This window comes from Manis javanica, chromosome 17, assembly GCF_040802235.1.
Source record: "Manis javanica isolate MJ-LG chromosome 17, MJ_LKY, whole genome shotgun sequence".
Classification (NCBI taxonomy): Eukaryota; Metazoa; Chordata; class Mammalia; order Pholidota; family Manidae; genus Manis; species Manis javanica.
The window spans coordinates 32,531,160-32,549,952 of record NC_133172.1 but is presented as its reverse complement, the minus strand read 5'-3'; the positions used below and the strand labels follow the sequence as shown (position 1 = coordinate 32,549,952).

Genomic DNA, 18,793 nt, shown 5'->3' with positions numbered 1-18,793 from the left:
TTAAAAAAATTTTTTTTAATTTCCCTAAAATTTAAAATTTTATTTCCCTAAATTTGCTCTACTTGTTCAACTCTGGGAAGGTTTTGATTTACATATCATTAGATTGAACAGAGATGCTGTTAGGGAATCCAAAAGGCTCTTCTGGTTCAGCATCCCAATGACTTTTCCAAATGTCTGAAACTGCTATGCTTTTGAATTACACTGTTAAATACAATTTTAACTGGGATAAGGGTACATTTACAGATGGGGTTGTGCTGTATCTGTCAAATGTCTGACAGCTGAGAAAATGTTGAGAACACTTGGTCTAGACGTGGGGCCTCTGATCAAGAAGCTGCCACAGGGGGACTGGAGTTTGAGAGAGTGGCCAAAGGGCAAATGGGCTATAGAAGAAGAATGTGGGATGTGGAAGTGGCCTCACAACCTTGCCTGGGACTAGTTCTAATCTGTGAACACTGTACAGGGGTGTAGCTCCTTTGACAACCTTTCATGCCTGAGACCTACCAGAGCTGCTGGCATTTCACATGGTCTTATTAAGCATTTGTTAAATAATGACTAAGCATCCTAGAAAAATGGCCTAGAAAATACAGCATTTTCCCTATTTCAGAAAGAAACACATTACATACAGAATAGGCTTATTTTTCCAAACACAATATGTATTTCTATTCTTAGCTTTGTCATTTAGAAGACAACATGGTTTAACAGAAAAACAAGGATAATCCCCATCTTGCAAGGGTTTAGGTATAATGACTTAATATTACCCCCATAATGTACTTCCAAGTACAGCTTGGCACATAGGCACTTAAATGGCGACTATGGCTTATACAGAAGGTGAGAGGAACCTGAACATAGAAGAAAACAAAGCCAGAAAGAAGACCTCTCAGTCCTACAAAAAGAATTTTAACACTCTATTTTTTAACAAAGACAATATGCATGTCAACACATCACAGCAATATTATCCCATAGTTGAGTATCAGGGCTGTTAACACATTTCAAGATTTAAGATTATTGTGTCTCCAAGATATTCCTGAAAGCTATTTACACAAACTATTTTATTATGCAAAACACATCCCACCATGAATTATCCCACCACAAACTAAAAGTGCTACAAGCAGAAGGAAGGTTTTTAAAATACCATCTCGATCAGCCATGCTGTCAAAGAAGAGCCAGGCAGAGTCGTCTTTCCCATACTTCACAAAAGCAACATAGTGGCTTGTTTCTATACACAGAACAGCAAATAATTCCATTTTCTGACAGGGGATGCAGCCATGTCTCCAGTCCCAGTCAGGTAAATCTTTGGGAAGGGACACGGGGTTATATTTATGATTCAGTCGCTTGGGATGAAGGTGGACCTAAAATGGAACATGAAGAGAACATCACTAATGAGCCACACTCAATGTTTCAAGTGAGTGGATTCCACTTATTCCAAATGAATACATTTCTATAAACAGCAACCACATACTCACATAAGTCTATCAACTAACAGAAGAGACATAAACACTACCACTTAATTATAAATTTCTAGAAGTTAATTATGATTTTGAAAATTTCAAATCCTGAAACCTATTTTCAAACAAATCATTTACTGTTTGATAGGAAAACATCCATTAAGTGAAATCAAACTTACTTGAGTGTTGCAGGTTTTACAAAACTGCTTTATTTTTCCAGCTGAGATGTCAGGATCATCATAGCATTCTCTACACTCATACATTGCAAGCCCGCCACATATCCGGCACTGCCTTGGGGCTAACATGGTGGGAGTAGAAGGAGAGTTAGGGAGCCTTTTAAAAATTCATTATTTCATTAAAAATATGAAACAGAAAAGTTAAAGTTTACAAAGGACTTGGACTCAAAAAAGTCTATTCCTCCATATCCCCATAAATTTGATGTTATATTTCCTTAGACTCAGGATATCTTCTTTAAAGACATTTTCTCAAATCATCTGACAATTTTTTTAAACTAATATATTCTATGGTGTTTTCCCATGATTATAAAATGTCTATTGATGAAAATTCAAAGATACAAAAAAGCATAAAGAAGAAAATTGAAATCATCTACAATTCCTATTAACAAGAGGTAACCACTATCAATACTATTATGAATTTTCTCCAATAATTTTATATCTGCATATTTACATAACTCTGTGTGTGCATGCATGCAGGCATGTATATTCAGGCGTGTGTGTGTGTGCGTGTGTGTGTGTGTGTGCACGCGCAGCTCCTCTTGTGGAAGGTATCAGTGTATTTACCTTTTCACTTAACATTGTATCATAGCCACTCGCATACACTATATTCTTCAAAAACATGAATTTTAATGGCAGCAGTTTCATCATACAGATACACCTTAATTGATTTACCTACTTTCCTCTTGTTATCATATAGGTTGTTTCTAACTTCTTAATTATGTGACAATAAACACATTTGCATATAAAATATGTATTTGTATCTCTGATTATTTTCTTAGAATAAATTCCTAGAACTGGAAGTACTAGCTTAATATTTCCAGGCTCTTTAAATACCAAATTGCCTTTTAGAAGAATTGTACCTTGTTAGACTCTGACTCATAATAAGAATGACCTCACTCTTTCTGAAAAACAACAAAACGAACTAAAAAATCTCATACTTACTGTCTTCAAGTAAATCTGTGATATTTAATTCCAGAGAAGGAAAAATCTTTTTAAATAGTTTAAAGTCTTTCCCAAATCGAGGCATCTGAATAATCAAACATGATGGTGCCTAAAAACAAGATACATATTTTTAGAATCAAAATGCTAAAAGAAATTTTCCCTACAAAACTGAAATAGTCATAGTAGTAGCACCAAGCAGTGGTTCCACCATAACACCAGTGGCCTGTAAAACAGGATCCGTGCGTAAATGTGGAGTGTGGAGGCAGAGCACCAAAGAGCCACAAGTCTTCAAGTGTCCAAGACCCACCCAGGATACCCAGAGGTCAGGCAAGGCTCAGCAACCTTGGTCTCTAACAATATGACCACCAGCTAAAGTGACATTCCCCTTTGGATTTATACTTAATACAGATTTTGGAAAAATTGTTTTCTCAAGTATAATAAAGAAACTGTCGTCACTAAAGGACGCTGTTTCTTATATTTCAACAATTAAATAACTGCCACTGTTAAGGTTTTCCAGAACATTCCTTCAGAAATGAATACAATAAAAATAAACTACAAAATGTCCTACACTAAGCTCATGAAGACACTCAGTAAAGAGTAAAAGAAAAAAAATGTATCATTTTGTTCATTAACAGACCAATATAAATGGATTTGTCTCTTGTTAAAGGAGGAAAAGTAAACATTCTTTTTTGATATATTTGGACAATATGCTTAAGTAAAATGTTAAATTGGGCAAGATTTTATACTAGGTAAAGTGATAAGTTATAAAAAAAACCTTCCTTTTGCTTTAAAAACTGCTTAAAAGTTCTCAAGTTACAAAATTACCTTTATATGTTTTTTGGCACCAAAAATCAAATAAGTTAATCTTAATTGTAAGGCATTTTCAGACACATTGAAACACTGGACATTTTTTTTAAGTTGTGTTTTGTTAACAGTCTGTGTTTCTAACTGCTCTCAGTTAATAGTTACTGTGTCTATTATTAGTCCTAAGAATATTAAGGACTGTCATATAAAATACGACAAGTAATTATCACTAACCTCTGCAAATTTCAGGTTACTGTTGATAAAAGACCATTCTAACAATTGCTGAATTGTAGGAACACCAACTTTCTCATTTTTTTCCATAAAAATCTGATAGAAGTAACAATCTTGTACTTTTTGACCTGCTGATCTGAAAATATAGCAAAAGAAAACATATAATTTATTTACAAAATGCTTAAATCAAAAACTGGAGCTATGTCAGCAGTATTTAAGAACATAAAAACTATGAAATTGATGGTACAACTTTGGACAGTTGTACAACAGGGGGAAAACAGTAATTCAATAATAAAATATACTTCATGCATAAGACCTAAAAATGATTTATTTTAGTTTTCATATTGCAAAATTCTCTTAGTGATCAGCAGGAAAATAATGGAATAATCTACAATCAAGAAACACTGCATGATCAATAACAGCCAGAAGCTAAGATTACTTGCTTCAATTTAACTGTCCAAATCTGGAAAGCAACAAAACTGCATAAATGCTTGAAACAGGAAAATAAATTCTTATTTGCCTGAAAGGGACAGAGCCTCAGAGACCTTCTAAACCAAACTTTTCATTTCTAAAATGAAGGCCCTGAGATCTGGAGATGGATAACTACGTCCCTGCAGCTCCAAGGCAGAGCTAGTAGGTGTCCTAACAACTGCTTACTGTTCTTTCCATGAAAGCATGCTCTTTACATGTTCACTCATTCATTCAACAAACACCAAGTAAGCAACTATTATATGCTAAGCATGGTGCTACCCTTACTTTGTAAAATTTCCCTTCTGTTTTACTATTGAACACTGTTAATCTTTAAAACTAACTCTATCAAAAGGATCAATAATCTTTAAGTTTACCATTTACATTTTAGCAGAATTTCTGGGTATAGACTCAGACTCCTTATAGCTAGATGTAGAGATTTTTAGGGAAAAATAGTAGCAGTTTTCATAATAAACCTGTTATTCAGAAGTTTTTATCAACCTTTAGAAACCCTCAGCTTCCCAAAGTGACCTATACCCTGAAATTAACAAAACTTACTTGGTAACAAAGCAGGAGCTTAAGAACCCACAGCAAATAAAAACAAATGATAACCAAAAAACCTGAAGGTTATGCTGTATCAGTATTTTAATGGGTCATTGACTACTAAAAAAAGCCAGCATTTTTCTGTAAAACCCAAAAACATTTAAAAAATTAATAGGTAACAGAAAAAAATAAGAAAGGAAACTAAGAAAGCCTCAAGTAGTAGAGATCAGTAGTTTTAACAATGAGAAATAATAATGCTGACAGGGGTGGGATTGTGGCTGAAGAGAGAACAGAGTTGCACACGTTGAGATAGGAGAACCAGAAATGAGGGTGTAAAGCAAAGAGCTTTGTGATATTGGCAGGGAAGAAAATAACACCCACTCAAACCTTCGTACTAAGGTTTTAGAAAGCTAACACCCTGGAGTAATATTAGCTGATCATTACAACACATGTATCCAAGAATCACAACAAAACTGGTGCTACTGTACAAAACTGAACAACTGAGATTGCCATTTTCCAGCAACAAAATCTCAGAGCAGAAGGGTGCAGATGTCTCCAACAAAAAACAAACATTTACAAAGAAGATAAAAACATTCACAGATTTGTATAATTTTGGCCTGTCTATCTGCATAACACAGACTATCATGAGTAGTAACTAAATTTCTTCACATATTCTGGGTTACCGTAGCACAGTGGAGTATAATACATTCGTGTAATGAGAATACCCAGACTGGGTCCTGTAACAAGAGGTACTCAGTAATACCATCTGAAATTGCCATATTATCTTTGCTGTTTGACTGCTGATTTTATTCCCTTATTTTTCTTAGAATGCTGGAGTCACTATCCTCTCTTGTTTGGGGCTATGACTAGTTTCATTTTTCTTTACACTCCACACACAATTACTCATTATCATTACTACTACCATCACTGTTATTGTTTTCAAATATGAAGGCTTAATTTACTCACATTTACCAATTTCTTGATTCTTCCTTGTTTCCTTCACAGCACTTCCTTATACTAAATTTAGTTTTGTGTTAGTATATCCTGTAATAAGTCTCTGACTGGTATTTTAGTCCTGGTTCTTCCTGATCAGGAATTCTTCGCGTCTTTATTATTAGAATTTAAGTCTGTCAAAAATTCTGGAATATCTTCAACTATTATCTCTCAAAATACTATTTCTTCCCTATTGTCTCTAGTGTCTCATTCTAGAACCACAATTACAATCTATCTTCCATGTCTCTTGTCCTCTTGTTTTCCAGCTCTAGTAGTTTCTATATAATTCTCAAGGATTTTCTGGTTGTACATATAGCTATTGCCATCTTCAACTAGACAATGAATATATATTCTTGATCTTATTGTCTTATTTCAGTAAATTAGAACTTCTAAAACAGTATCAAACTATAACTGTGGCATTGTCCACCCTTCCTTCCTTCTTCTTATCTGTCCATTCAATAATGGCATCAAACAACATCACTTAAGACACAGAAATGAGTAAGAGTATTTGTCTGTAATAACTTTTAAGGGATGTAAATAGTATATTAGCAAGATTTTCAACAGAGAAACCCAGGCTAAAATGTAAAAAGTTCCAGTATTTAGACTGTGAACATTTAACTATCTGGAATTATAGACCATCTCTGCTTCTATAACAATTTAAAAGTTACCTTATTTTTAACAATGGTTCTACCCTTAAAATATGATGAAATAGGATATTCAAGAATTCTTCAGGATCTAAGAGAAAATCAAAAATCAAATAAGTCACAGACAAAATTTTAAAATAATTCTATTATTTATTTATAATTGTATTTCTATACTGAATTTAATTTCATAACACATTATTTCAATTAAAAGTATATAGTTCTCAAGTTTTCCTAACAAAAAATACAAAGGATATTTAATGGCTATGATAAACTGTTACGGTCCAATTTTGTTATAACTTTATTGCATTTGAAAGGGTGTAATACTTCACACATGGTGAAATGATTTTAATTTATTTTGGGGGATTTAAGTAGCATAAAGGCAGAAGTATGACCTCATTTTTTCCTACTATTCTAAATTTTAATAAGTTTCTAAACATAGCTAGTTAAGTATGCTGCCAACTCATTCAATATCAGGAGGTGAATCTCTGAGTAAACCCACGAGCTAAAAAAAGATTAAAACACTCTCTGACCATGAACTTAATCCTAGTTGGCTATTTTGTAATGCCCTCCAAAACAAGGAAAGCTGCCTGGGAAAACACACATGGATTCTATGCCACCCTTCATTTACAGAAAGGGAAACAACTCTGCACACCATTGCTGGATGGAAGGAAAGGACCCTTTATTTATTCATTTAAGGCACTAGAACCAGCTAGCTTCTTAGAGGGGTTCACTATTCTACCTATCACTACTTCTAGAAGACAGAAAGCACTTACAAAAAGGGGAAGAAATTGTGCATCACATAGGAAGAAATTTCCAAGTTAAAATAAAATCCCCAAAATATAGGGGAATATATTTCAGCCAATAATTTGGCATCTATTTTCAAGTTATTTTTAACACATATCGTATAAATTAGGACAGTCACCTTTTTCTTCAGAGGTAAATCCTGATGCAGCCTCAACTTTTTCAAGTATTTTCCTCAGTTTCATAATCTTTGTTGCACACACATATCCATATCTATGTTAGTAAAAAACAATTAATTCTGGCATACATATTAAGTTAGTATAACATTTTGATAGTTACACATTATATAACTCGAGCGTGTCATAAATCAATAGGTTAGACAATTATTTTCAAGAACACAATTACAGGCTTCTTCTTGAGGTTTGAAAAATTTGAAGTCTAGAATCAGAATTATCCCAGATACTATCATACTTTAAAAATAACTGTCATATACTAATATGAGAAAAAATATTTTTAATTTATGATAATTGGTCTTCTAATACAATTTGCTTAAAAAATTAAAGTACTTACCTTACAAAACAGAAAATATAATTTTAAGAGAGAGAAAGACCTTTTAATACTCAAGGGTGAAAGAGACATCAAGGGAAAAAGGCACTGCAAATGTGAAATCTTCAGTCAAACCAAAAATCACATGTATGAGATTTTCTTTCATCTTCATATACAGGACACATTCAACACATTAAAAGTCAACCTTTGATAAAATTCTAATTCTAAAACTGGCTTCAGAGGAAATCTTAGAGGCCAATACAGGCTTAATAAGGATGAGTCAGAACCAGCTAATCTCATACCCATTTTTTATACTGACCATCCATCCATTCACTCATGAACTTTTGGCAACCAACATATACTGAGCATGTATCATTTACAGAGTAATCTGACCTGTCGGCCACTGGGAATACAAAAGAAGTGGAGTAAGGTAAAAAACATGGTCTCTGCCTTTGAGAAGCTTGAAATGGAGAAAGCAGAAGTCTCAGTACCAAATAAAACCAGCCAGTTAAAGACAGACATGAATGCTGCAGACACAGGGAATCTTGATCCAAACAAGGCATCTGACAAATTTCTTGCTGTGGACAGGGTGACAAAGTCTGATTAACCATAATTCTTAACTGGGTGGACAACAGTATCCAAATAATGTTTAGTAAGAGACTTAAGGTATTTGGAAAGGAAGTGGTAACATGCCTTAGAGTTTTGGATTTGATCTGTCTTGTTTTATTATCAATTTCTTGGGAGAGTACACAGTATGTTTGAAAATTTGCAGAAGACAAAATAATTTATGTTAAACGTAAGACTCATAATTACTTAAAAGGTAAAACCTACAGTCATGTTCATCATTACAGAATTTAAGGAAAACTAAAGATATAAGTAGGGAAATTTATACTTTCTAAATTTCTCCCTTACAATTTACTTTCCCCCTTATGTTGTACATGTGATAGAGTAAGTCATTCTGAATGCTCATTATATTTCAGTGTTCTGCATTTTTTTTTCAAATTCCTATACCAAACTATTTAAAAATTTTAATTTCTAAGAAAAGTATGTCACAAAACTTAAATTTATCTTAGTATAGATTTTAAATTACATTCTTTGCTCTCTATATTCCTCAGTTAGCAGATTTGTTTTATGACCTGTGGCCCTCTTTATAATCTAAATTTTACAATGTGACATTATCACATTATACCACTTATCAAAAGTCTTTACTAGGTGTCTCATCACTTGTGCTTGTCCCATTACGAACTGCTTCCTGTGGCCAAAGAAAGACATGTTTATAATTTGGAAACTAGGAAATGACCAAAAACATCACCTTTTTAAAGGAGGTGGACTGAGGCCTAAATATATTCCTCCAACCAAGAAATGTGTTAATAAAATACATCTAATCTGATTCTAATACAAACATATTAAATACTAGCTATTCTACAAATTTAAATTTTCCCTTGATTTTCTTTCAGATAAAATTTAATTTGAGAAGCCAGACTGTACCAACTGGACTAGCAAACATGATTACTGAGAGAGGTAGGGCTGGAACTACTTCAGACAAAGAGTACTAAGTACTTTCCATCAACTTTCATAAAACTATGGCAGTTAGTAATTTGTAGTATGTGCTACCAAAATGGTATAATCATGTCAGGGCAAATACTATGTGCTACACCTTGACCAGATTTAAAAAATTAGATAACTAAAGGCAGTATAGGGAACAAAGATTTTTTTTTAGTTGTTAATACTTCATCAAGAGAACTGTTTTCACCCATTTCTTATTAAATGAAAGCAAGGTATAAATTAATTACTATACCAAAAAACAGCAAAGAGGACACCATCTAAAAGCAAAATAACTATATATCTTCTACTTACATTCTCAGAGGATTAACAATTTCTGTCCTCAGCAGCTCTTGAGTTTCACTATAATATTCTACATCATTCTTTTCCTTAGGTCTAAGTAACACAGTGTCCAGAACAGAACTAAAAGCAAACAAGCTGCAAAATAAAAGGAATATTTTTCTTCATGTTGCATACATACTACTTTTTGAGAGACAGATACTAAAAAGAATGTGATGAAAATAAATGCAAAGTCTGGAGAACAAGTAACATACAAATTAGTGTTTTTTTCATTAACACAGGTACCCGGGATCCCCAATAAGGTTCCCATGATTCAGTCATCAGGGCCTAGAGATCCTTCCAAGTTAAGGAGAATACTGATACCAACAAAGGCAAACTATAGACTGAGTGTTATAAGATAAAAATATGCCTACAGTATATTAATAAAACCTTACAAAAGTTGAAAGAGGGCCTGCAAATATGAGTTGAATTATAAGAGACAAGAGAGGAGGAAGTTTAGAAACTACTTCCCAAGGTAAACACATACCCAATATATAACTCACTCTATTTTTTTTCACTGTTATTCTTTTATTCTATCTTCTTATTTCCAAATTTTATATTTTCTAAAATTTGAATATAGTTGATATACAATATTATATTGGTTTCAGATGTACAATGTGACTCAATAATTACATACATTACTAGATATTTGCCATAGTAGGTGTAGTTACCCCATTCCCATACCAAGATACTACACTATTACTGGTTACAATCTCTATGCTATACTTCCATCCCTATGACTAACATTATATCATTTGCAATTTGCACCTTTATCCCCTTCACTTATTTCACCTGTTCCCCCACTACCTTCCTGTGGTATAGGTGTGCAGATATCTTTTCAAATTAGTGATTTTATTTTCTTCCTGAAAATTGCCAGAAGTGGAATTGCTGGGTCAAATAGTATTTCTATTTTTAGTTTTTTGAGGAACCTCCATATTGTTTTCCACAGTGGCTGGACCAATTTACATTCCCACCAACAATGTAGGAGGGGGGTTCCTGTTTCTTCACATCCTTGCCAACATTTGTTATTTCTTGTCTTTTGGATAGAGGCCATTCTAAGTGCTGTGAGGTGATACCTCATTGTGGTTTTGATATGCACTTCCTTGATTAGTGATGTTGAGCATCTTTTCTTGTGTCTGTTGACCACCTGTATGTCTTCTTCAAAAAAATGTCTGTTCTGGTCCTCTGCTGATTTTTTAATTGGATTATTTGGTTTTTGTGTTGAGTTGTATAGGTTCTTTATATATTTTGGATATTAGCCCCTTATCAGATATATCACTTGCAAATATATTCTCCCATATGGTAGACTGACTGCCTTATTTTTTTTGGTTGACTGTTTCCTTTACTATGCAGAAGCTTTTTAGTTTTAAATAGTCCCACTTATTTTTCCTTTGGTTTCCCTTGCCAGGGAGATATATCCAGAAAGAAGTTTCTTATGCTGATGTTTGCAATTCTTGCCTATGTTTTCTTCTAGGAGTTTTATTGTTTCATGTCTTACATTTAGGTCTTTAATCCATTTAGAGTTTGCTTTTGTGTATGGTGTGAGACAGTGATCTAGTTTCATTCTCTTACATGTAGTTGCCCAGTTTTCCCAACACCATTTATTGAAGACACTGTCTTTTCCCCATTGTGTATTCACAGTTCATTTGTCATATATTAATTGACCATATATGCATGGGTTTATTTCTGGGCTCTCTATTCTGTTTCATTGAGCTATGGGTCTGTTCCTATGCCCATACCATACTGCTTTAATCATGTAGATTTGTAGTATAGCTTGAAATCAGGGAGTGTAATACCACCAGCTTTGTTCTTCTTTCTTAAGATTGCTTTGGCTATTCAGGGTCTTTTATGGTTCCATATGAATTTTAGGACTGTTTGCTCTAGTTCATTGAAAAATGCTGTTGGTATTTTGCTAAGGATTGCATTAAATCTATTGATTGCTTTGGGCAGGATGGACATAACCCACTCTAGATATCATGCTTCTCTCTCCCCACACCTCTTTGCAGAAATCTAAATCCCTTTAAATGCCAAAATCACTTGTGACACTGGTAACTTGCTGGTAATCAAAGAAAAATAAAATTTGGCTAATACGGAATTTTATCAGGAAATCCAAAGACTATTATGTCAATTTCATAAGGCTGTTTTTGTTAGCACATCTGAAAAATTCAAAGCATCCTGCCAAAAAGAAAGGCCCACCACTTTTATTCTCCTCTAGACTTTAAAAAGTTTTTAATATCCCCTAAACTCCCTAATTCTTATGACACAGCAGCACAGAGCTGACAGGTTACACTCAGTTTAACAGGCAGCAGGTTTGGCTCCCTCTTTAGAGTGTAAAATTTCTTTCCATATTAAGTTGTTCTACTTTGGAATAAACTACATATACAAGGGAACTGTGCTTGCACTGAAAATAATTCTGTAAAATAACTTCATGATTGTTAAACAAATACAGACTGCAGTCATGTTATTTGATATGCTCACTAAGACATGTACTTGTTCTCTTCACCTAATTATTTTCCAGAGATTAGAATATCACTGCATTTGTACCACTATCATTCACCCCTTATTCATTATTCACAACATCACTTTTATATGAGTTTTTTGGACATAGGCAAATGACTAAGTTTTTGGATACAGGCTTCCAAGGAGTATATGATGAAATGCAAATCTCCCTTTGTTTCCTGACCCCCAGCCACCCCATTACTTTCCTCAGAGGCAGTTAGCAGCTTCTTTCACACACACACATACACACACACACACCTGCCTCCATGGCACTATATTCCTATTGCATTAATTTTAGACCTACCAGAATAAGGTTGAGTCTAAGTAACAAGAATTGTAATGACCCTGGATACCTTTCTTCTTTCCAATCATTATCTCTAAACCTTCTTTTTCCATTTTTGGTGGAGTATTTTCTTCTACCACTTCACTTAAGTAGCCTCCAAATGCTGAAAAGTAAAAATGAAGATGAAAGGAATTCTTTTTAAACTATGACAATATGTATCCCCAAATATCTTTCTTATTTTAAAATGTGCTTTTGTATTTTGATGCAAAATTTGTTTTTCAACCTAAAACTAAGTTAAAAGGTAGGTTTTGGTTAATTTTTCTTCAATTTGGCTTATGAAAACTGATACTGTTCATATTCAATCTTACTTCCTCCAAAATTTAAACTAAGTAATATATAAAAGCACTTGTCAAGTAAAATATTTTGTTTGCCCAAATTTTATTTGTCTAAAGATGTTTCAGTTTCATGATGGAAAAGAAAACAAAGAATTCTGAAGTAATCTTTCAATTGTAATGAAAAATGTTTTTCATAAAGATGGCTTCATTATTTACGCCTGCTTGACAATCAAGAGGCTTCACCACAATTAGCCAAAAGAGGAAAGGGATGGCATGAGGAAACTGCCACCTGTCACAGGTAGTAAGATCTGTCCCTCACCAATCAATCAAAAACTATGTCTCAGAGTAGTGCTGACCTCTTGAGAAGATAAGCTCATTGATGTAGTTAAACAATACATTGAGAGGGTAGTCAGGGCCAAAAAGAAGGACAAATTTCAATTTCTACCTCCGTCTTTTTGAAAATTGTAACCAAGAGGAAAAGAAAAATAAATCCCACTATTTTCTAATTTTAAGCCTCACTGTTCCTAATACTTTTTTAAACACCCCTCTTAAGATAACAGTAACTTTCTTATACTCCAAGTAGCAATCTTTACTGATTTAAAGCTTGATGAGCACTGGCAAGAAATATATTGAAACCCTGTCACTTATTGCGAAATGACATATGAGATTAGAACTAGAGTCATTCTAGGTTGGTAAATAAATGAAAGGCATCCAAATACCTAGAGAGTTACAGCGTTCAATCTGATTGGAAACTGGCTGCAGTGATGCGAACCTCGAGTCGGGCCTGCAGCTCTTCAGTTTAACAAACAGTGCCTTCTTCAGGGCACAGGTGAAATACCGAGTGCCCCTGAAGGTTCCGTCTGTACAGCCGGCACATTCATCTTCCTGAAAAGGAAATCCTTCGACATGCATTATTCTGCATCTTGCAAAGATATTTTACAAAGAACTAAGGTTTCTAGGATTTGCTCCCAGTTTACTCTTTCTCATAACTCCTTCATCACGCCTGTACTGAGAACCCCATCAGGAAAAAGGGGTTGGCTAATCAGTGCTTCAGCCCACAGCTAAAGATTTAAGAAATTAATTCCTTAATCCAGCATGAAACTCTCAATGTAGTTCCTTTCAGAACATGCTTAAACCTTCCCTAGTAAACCCACTGTCCTGGACCATTGCCACAAGTATTAAAACTACGTAGGGAAGAAGCAGAGGGGAGGAGGCTATTTTAACAACCACCCCTCCCCCCAAAAAGTAGCATTCACTAGCATGCTGACAAATTAAAAAAAGAAATATACTTAAATAAAAGCTAAATGTACTCAAATTCTCCTCTCCTGATTATGAAGTGCCAAACAGTATATTTTGCTAATCTCCAAAGGGAAAATTTGCCCCTCCACAAAGATCTCAAAAGATCTCTAAAACTGGCAATTAATCTTAAAGCCAATGACATAAATATTAGAGCTGGTTGTAGGGAGGGAAACAGAAAAAAAAAGGAAAGCTGATAACAGACTTCCTTTTCCTTTCTGTATTCTTCTGTATCCTTCTGTATTATTGTTCAATATGAGCCTAAACATACTGGCCCCAAAATCTACTTTCATTACTTGAATACAAATCAACTCATATTAGGAACAAGTGCATCAGATGCTTAACGAGTGGCAAAGGAAGTCAGGAACATGGTAATAAAAATTTTCTCCAGTGATGGCTTTTTTGAAAAATATTATATTCACCAAAAAACGTAATAGGGAAAAACCTGCACAAAACCCTAGATAGGGAAAAATTCCAGCTTTTAGGTCAAATTAAATTACCAGTTCCAGTCCAGCTAGTACTTCATTGAGTCCCGGTGGCTGACCAATCCAACGGATTACCCCATAGAAAGGAGGGTTCTCTTTAACTTCAGCCAGCGAGCCCACTTCCAGACCATGTGAGTTACCAGAAGATATGGCCAAGGGTGGACTCTCCTGGACAGGTGTGTTGTTTAGCTCACCCATCACAGACTGAACTGACAGAGAAAGCGGACTGTGGCCAATACTTCCATTGGTATTGGGCATCTTTGTCAGATTGAATGGTAAAGAGTGAAATCTGTTCTCGCTGGATAATGAGTTGATGGAAGGCGGTTGCAGTGGTGGTGAGGCATGTCCAAAGTCTGGAGATATCTCTGTAAGTGATTTTGCCGGGTCTTCAGCAGCTATAAAAAAGTATTCTTGTTTAGAGACATTCATTCAAGAATATTAAATATGCCCTACATGTCTAAAACTTCATATCTATATCTAGCCCAACTGCCCATTTGACTAATAGGATTCTCCTAAGTTTTGCAAACTTAATTATCTCCAAAGCACTGTTCTTGGTTCTCCTCCACACCTTCCATTTCTCAGGAAATGGCACCCAATTTTTCAAGCCAAAAAAATCTATTATTGATAGATATTAAATAGATTGTCTACTTTGTTGGTAATACAAATGAGTTAGAAACCAGTGCAAAAATTTTAAGAAAGATGCTTTTATAAAACTATTGAATCAAAGAAGAAATCATGTAAATTTTAAAAATAAAGAAATAAGAATATTTGTGGAACACAGCTAAAATAACACTTATGAAGGAAATTTTTAGACTTACCAGTTTATTTTAGAAAAGAAAAAGGTAATATTAATGAACTCAACATACAACTTTGTGAGTTAGAAGAACACAACTTCCAAGCAAGTAGTCAAGAGGGAAGATAAAGACACAAAAACAGAAATTAATGAAAGACAAAACCAACATACAACAAAGAGAACTAAAGACAGAAACTGTTTCCTTAAAATGACTAACACAGTTGCTAGGCAGGTACTGCATCAATGGGGAAAGAATAAACTGCTTATTAAATAATGTTGAGATATCAGTTACTGTATATTTTTTTAATTAAATTGGACTCTTACCTCAAACTCTACAATAAAAGCATTTCCTGGTGGCTTAAAGACAAAGTAAAAGGCAAAACTATAAAATTGTAGAAGATAATATAGAAGGATATTCGTTATGATTTTAGGGCAGAGAGAAATTTCTTAAACATAAGTATATAAACCAGAAAAGAAAAGACTGGCAAATATGGCCATATTAAAGTTAAGAGCAACTTGTTCATTAAAAGGCATCATAGCAAAATCTGAAAATCTGAGCCACAAGCAAGGAGAAAATACTTGCAATACATACATATGACAAGGGATTAAAATTTAACAAAGGTTTATAAATCAGTAAGAACAAGACCAAAAAAATAAATAAAAAACAGAAAAAAGTGGACAAAAGACTTGAAAAGGCAACTCAGAACAAGATACCAAACCACTAACAAGTCTTGTCCTCACTAGTAAGTCAAACCAACATGAGATACTATTTCAAATGTTAAGTCTTAGAACATAAACTGCTGGTAAGGATGAGAAGCCAATGGTGCACTTACACATGGTGATGGGAGTGCAAAATGATGTAACTACTATAGGAAACAGTCTGGCATTTTAGTAAAGGAAAAATGTGATATCCCATGACCCAGTAATTCCACTCCTAGCCATGCACCTTAGACATGTGTAAGAATGTTAATGGCAGAGCTGTTAATAATAGCAGGAAAATAAAAACAATTTAAATGTCCATCAACGGATCAAATAGATAAGTACACTGTGGTGCATTCATATATTTCACAGCAATGTAATGGAATACTGTACAGTAATGAAAACAAATTATCATCATGTTTGGGTGAATCTGTGTAACATAACATAATGTTTAGGGCAAAAATTACACAGCATACATACAGTCTAATTCCTTGCATATAAAGCTTAAAAGCATGCAGAACAAACAGCATACTGTTTATATACACAAACTTATAAAGCTATAATGAAAACCAAGAGAATGATAAACACTAAATTAAAAATGATGGTAGCTCAGAGGAGCGATGAAGAGAATGGCACTAGGAAGAGGCACCAAGGGGACTTTAAGGCTAGTAATAATGTCCTTTTTCTTAAGGGAGTATTGACTATTTGGGTGTTCACTGTACTTTTCATCTTACTGTTCTTCATACCTTATCTAAGATTCTTTAGTAATGATATTTAATATAAGATTTTTAGAAGTTATCTTTTTCTTTCCCAAGCCTTCAACCCACCAAGTCCAACACCCAAATCCATAAAGCATTTGGTTTAATCTCCAAAAAGTATCTCAAATTTGTGCACCTCTCTTAACCTGTACTATCATCCCCCTAATCCAGGCCACTGTCATCTTCGACCTGTAACCAGTCTCTGACCTGTTCTCTCCTCCTTCTTTCTGCCCCTCTCCAATCTATTTACCACACCACAACTAAGTGACATCTTTTCAAAATGCAAAGATCTTATATATCTTGTATCATCCTCCTATTTAAAAACTCTCAATGATTTTCCAGTATTCTTACAACAAAAACTAAATTTATCACCAAGACCTACAAAGTCCTTGATGATCTAGCTCCTACTTACCTCTCCAAACTCACTGTCCACCCTCCTTGCCTTGCTTACTATGCAGTAGCCCTCTGGGCTACTTCCTGCTCCTCAGAGACACTTTCTCACCTCAGGACCTTTGCCTGTACCATGTCCTCTGTCTAGAATGGTCTTCTCAAGCTCGCTCTCTGACAAGTTTGTTCACGTCAACCAGATCTCAACCCAAACATCCTTTCCTCAAACAGATTTTTCCAAAACACTCTATGGTAGACCACTTCCCACCAGTTGCTCATTTCCTTCACTGTACATGTCACAATCATTATCTTGTCTGTCTATACATTTATGTCTGTCATACCAACTAGAATATAAGCTCCATAAGAACTGGAATTTTGTCAGTCTTTTCCATGGTTGAATCCACAGCACTTGGTCAGTATAGCCACTAACACAAGAAAATACTCAATATTTGCTTTATAAAAAAGTGAAGAAAAAAAAAGTGAATACATGAATCAAATGTTGTAGCGAAAAGTTTTTTGAATGTGTAAGTGAAATTAATTACAGAAATGTTCTTTTATACCTAAGTTACTTCTGTTTTCTTATTTAAGTATAAAGGCTACACCATACAAATTTTATTACTTTATATGTCCCACTTAGGCTTTTTGAATCAATATTCTTATGTGAAATTATAAAACAATATTAGATCAGAATCAGTAACTTACGAATATTCTACCACAATATAGGAACTGTATAAGAATGAGAAAAAACAGCAAAAACATAAATAATTCATGTTACCTAGATGATGGGAAAACTATGGTTTTACTAGTTTCCTTTCCTTAGAAAGAAACCAGTACACAGTTAAAGTATTAGCAAATCTGCCAGTAACAACATGGTAACTGGGTGGAGCTGCACCCAGTCCCTGTGCCAGCTCAGGCCCGCAGGGCTGTGATTCACCTAAGGACCCTTTCAGGCCCTTGATGTTTCAGCACTCTCAGGAATTTTTTGAGCACTGATAACTGCTAACACATGAGGCAAATCCTAAGGAAAGCACTCTATCAGGAGACAGAACCTCCTGGAGAACTGTCATTCAAATAAGCCACCTGCTTTGTGGCTAGGAAGAACTGTTGGGGATCAAAGGCCTTGATTGTTTATCTTCACAATACCCTATCTGATTAGAAATGAAGGCATGCAGAAGATAAAATCAAGGAAGCTCACTCATCATTTCCCACATGAGTATCTAACCCTGATTGATGTAACAGCAGACCTGTATTGGTACATTTGTCATCACTGACATCTCCCTCCTCAGCTCGCACTTTCAATCTATCTATCTGTGAACCTTTTTTATTCATTTCCTAAATGTCTCCAATAGCCATCCACTTCTCCCCATCTCTTCCCCAAAAAGTCTAGTACCAGCTACTATAAGCTATCTCCAAGCCTTGCAACAACCTTCAGTGGCGTCACTGCATTCCATCCACTGTCCACCCTGCAGCAAACCTGGTCGTGTCACCTCTGGCTGGAAATCCTTCAGCGGCTTCTCATTTCCTTTAAATAAGCACACCAGGCCCCACACACCTGGCCTTGTTGGCCTTTCTCATAAAATGTTATGCGTCTCTGTTCTAGCTACTTCGGCTCTTTTTAGCACTTGGCAAACACCAGGTTCCATTCTTCTGTGAGGCTTTTAACATATGTTATTCTCTCTGCCTAAAAGTTCTTCTGTACCCACCCTTTCACTCTGTTCTCTACCACTCCTCTGATAAATCTAAGCTCATGTCCCTTCCTCAGAGAAACATCCCTGAACCCCTAA

At 34.8% G+C, this 18,793-nt stretch overlaps 1 protein-coding gene across 8 annotated transcripts in view; it reads right to left on the bottom strand.

The window, feature by feature from the left end:
- The window catches only part of CYLD (CYLD lysine 63 deubiquitinase), a 62,152-nt gene that overhangs the window by 5,652 nt on the left and 37,707 nt on the right, over nucleotides 1–18,793 (bottom strand). For all 8 annotated transcript variants that reach the window (XM_073226622.1, XM_073226623.1, XM_073226625.1 and 5 more), the window contains 10 exons: nucleotides 14,388–14,767; nucleotides 13,311–13,476; nucleotides 12,278–12,419; nucleotides 9,451–9,573; nucleotides 7,229–7,320; nucleotides 6,331–6,397; nucleotides 3,662–3,794; nucleotides 2,624–2,732; nucleotides 1,625–1,743; nucleotides 1,133–1,349 (listed from right to left, as the gene is read on the bottom strand). In XM_073226622.1, coding sequence (XP_073082723.1) covers nucleotides 1,133–1,349; nucleotides 1,625–1,743; nucleotides 2,624–2,732; nucleotides 3,662–3,794; nucleotides 6,331–6,397; nucleotides 7,229–7,320; nucleotides 9,451–9,573; nucleotides 12,278–12,419; nucleotides 13,311–13,476; nucleotides 14,388–14,767 — 1,548 coding nt within the window. The remainder of the gene's footprint in view (nucleotides 1–1,132; nucleotides 1,350–1,624; nucleotides 1,744–2,623; nucleotides 2,733–3,661; nucleotides 3,795–6,330; nucleotides 6,398–7,228; nucleotides 7,321–9,450; nucleotides 9,574–12,277; nucleotides 12,420–13,310; nucleotides 13,477–14,387; nucleotides 14,768–18,793) is intronic.